The sequence below is a fragment of the Asparagus officinalis genome, chromosome 1 (assembly GCF_001876935.1).
Source record: "Asparagus officinalis chromosome 1, Aspof.V1, whole genome shotgun sequence".
Classification (NCBI taxonomy): domain Eukaryota; kingdom Viridiplantae; phylum Streptophyta; class Magnoliopsida; order Asparagales; family Asparagaceae; genus Asparagus; species Asparagus officinalis.
The window spans coordinates 43130659-43133476 of NC_033794.1; the positions used below are offsets into that span (position 1 = coordinate 43130659).

The 2818-nt window shown below is 42.6% G+C and overlaps 1 protein-coding gene across 1 annotated transcript; it reads left to right on the forward strand.

Annotated features, from left to right (window-relative positions):
* Nucleotides 1908–2504, forward strand: LOC109842292 (auxin-responsive protein SAUR50-like). The gene has a single exon (XM_020411191.1). The coding sequence runs from the start codon at nt 1945–1947 to the stop codon at nt 2248–2250; it is 306 nt and encodes a 101-aa protein (XP_020266780.1). The 5' UTR covers nt 1908–1944; the 3' UTR covers nt 2251–2504.

The following is a 2818-nucleotide window of genomic DNA, read 5'->3' on the forward strand; positions in this document are numbered from 1 at the left end:
CTTCTTGTGGATGGAGTCCGTTGTCGTGATTTTGTTTCACTTTGTACTGGACGCAACAAGTGAGTCATTTATTTTGGTTGGTGCTGACTCAGTTTTGACAAAACTTCGCTGAGATGGAGAATTGTAGAATCGACAAAAGATTTGGATCATAACAAGTTTTAGATGCAGGAACGCTTTTGGGTGCTGCACGGTCGATCGCGAATGGCGCTGCGGTTGACCACGAACGTGCACGAAGGGGAGTAAGTCTCTGGACTTTTTGCGGTCGACCGCGAGTGGCGCGACGATCGACCGCGAGACCCTGTAATCTATTTATGGATTCTATCGTTTGTCGCGGTCGACCGCGAGCTTCATGGCAATCGACCGCCAGTCGGGTCAGGCCCAGTTATTGGTTTCCTGTTCTGTTTGCGATTTGAGTTTAGTATAAATACCAAATACGAATTAGGGTTTCTTTGGCTTTGATTGGTGATTGTTGGGGGGATATTTGGAGCACATAAAAGAGGTATATTCTGAGCTATTGTTTAGAGTTTTATTTTGATTGTTGGGGGGATATTTGGAGCACATAAAAGAGGTATATTCTGAGCTATTGTTTAGAGTTTTATTTGGAGAGATTAAGAGATTTGTTGGTGAGATTAGTTGATTGTTTTGAGCGATTTGTAATCTCAGTTTGTACTCTTCTTCTCTATTAGTGAAAACCCCATCCCCTTCTTGCCCCGTGGACGTAGGCAATTTGCCGAACCACGTTAAATTTTGTGTTTGAGTTTGTGCCGTTATTTTTACATTGTTTGGCCTTCTATCGGCGTTTGTTTGATTTGATCTCTCGAAGCACATCGGTTTGGTTTTGGTTTCCGTCGTGCACAACAAGTGGTATCAGAGCCCAACATATGTAACCGTGCATTCTATCTGAAGGGGTTCTAGCTGGTTATAGCCAAAACTTAAACGGGAGAGGGTCCTCTTCTCTTGCTACGTCACCAAACAATTGCTTGCTCGGCGCGCGCTATTATTTACCAAACAGAAAACATATAATTAATACTGCTTAATTACGTACTCTCAAAACCTACAACACAATTTAAATGGTACGCGGAATTAATATATATATTTTTTCCAAACAGGTGGCCTGAATTTGGCATCTGAACCGTCACTTTCAGAGAGCAACTGGGAAAGCGTGCGTTCTAGCTAAGCACGTATCGTTTGGCACCTGTATGTAAAAGCCCATGCTGCCTCCCCTCTGCGCTTGCATGAAGTGTACATGCAGCATCACATGCGACTTATAACCGTGTTAATTTAGCATGCCACTCTTCCTTGGGGTTGGGGGTAAAACGATAGTCGGCGTAGTTACTGCCGCATACAATTATATTGTACTCGTGCTTTGTTTGTTTAGTTTTAAAATTTTACAATTTGTTGCAGCCACACCATTATTTGGGCTTACATATGCTAGGAATTGCGTTATAATAGGGATTAATTAGTTGTAAAACCACCACCTATGCATGGCATCGTTTCATTTTGGCTTAAAAAAAAAATTTTTTTGACGCTTTTGCACGTAGGTAGGCTCGCTAACTTCACCCTGTGGCGACATACACCAAGGTTTTACTGAGGGTGAATAAGTTAAAAAGAAATTAACCACTGGGGTCTATCTGCGACAGTGAAACCAAAGCGCAAGTTCAAAACAGTTCGATTAGGATTTAGAGACAACAGATGAGCTGAGAGGGGGCCACGTGTGTCCTAAACGAGGGCAGCAGACCTTCAATTGAGAGGTCAGAGCCCAATTACTGTCCTTTTGTACCAGTTGCACCCGTGGCCTGTCCTTCCCTATCTTCACCCGATCACATGCCTCTGCTCCTCTCACTTTCCCTCCATAAATACCCTCTCAAGCCCTCCAAACACCCTCATCTCTTACTAAAACTGAAAAAAAAAAGAAAACTCTCTTTCTTCACTACTTTCTGTATAATGGGCATCAAGAAATCCAATAACAAGCTCTCTCAGGCCACAACACTGAAGCAGATACTGAGGAGGTGTTCAAGCTTGGGGAGAGCAGGAAGTGAGTTCCCCGTCGACGTTCCAAAAGGGCACTTTCCGGTGTACGTCGGGGAGAACCGGAGCCGGTACATCGTGCCGATATCTTTTCTCCAACATCCAGAGTTCCAAATCTTGCTGAGGAGGGCTGAGGAGGAGTTTGGATTCCATCATGAGATGGGAATCACACTTCCCTGTGAGGAAGTGGTTTTCAGGTCACTTACATCAATGATCAGTTGAAAATAGAGGAAAACAGAGTGCTCTGTTTCTTAGAGCTTAGATTTTTTTTTTCTTACCTTTATCTTTTTTAAGTCGATAGTGGGTATGATTTGATACCCATGAAATGTTTAGTGTGTTGGATTTGTATATTGGTAGTGGCGTGTGATTTTGCGCCCTTAATCTGAAAGCTGATTTAGTTGAAGAAGTTAGAGAGAATGTCATTTCCATCTTTACCGCTTACGATTCTGTATTTTTGCTTGTGATGTTGTCACATACTTACAGAGTAATGATAAGTGTATTACACTTTCTCTACTACTTTTGATGCTACCATTCACAAGAGAGTGTGATCATGATGATGTTGGGGAATTTCACTTTCCCCACCTACTATAATATGCGCAACTCCGACGCCAACCCACAATCAACAAGATATAAAACGACCACAATCAAGAAAAAAAGAACACCAGGATTTACATGGTTCGGTCGACCAACTTCGACCTACGTCCACGGGGTAACAATATGAGAAATTCACTATGTATTAGGGAGAACTATAATAGGAACCACTCAACTCTTGTCTCTCAATCTCTCAACC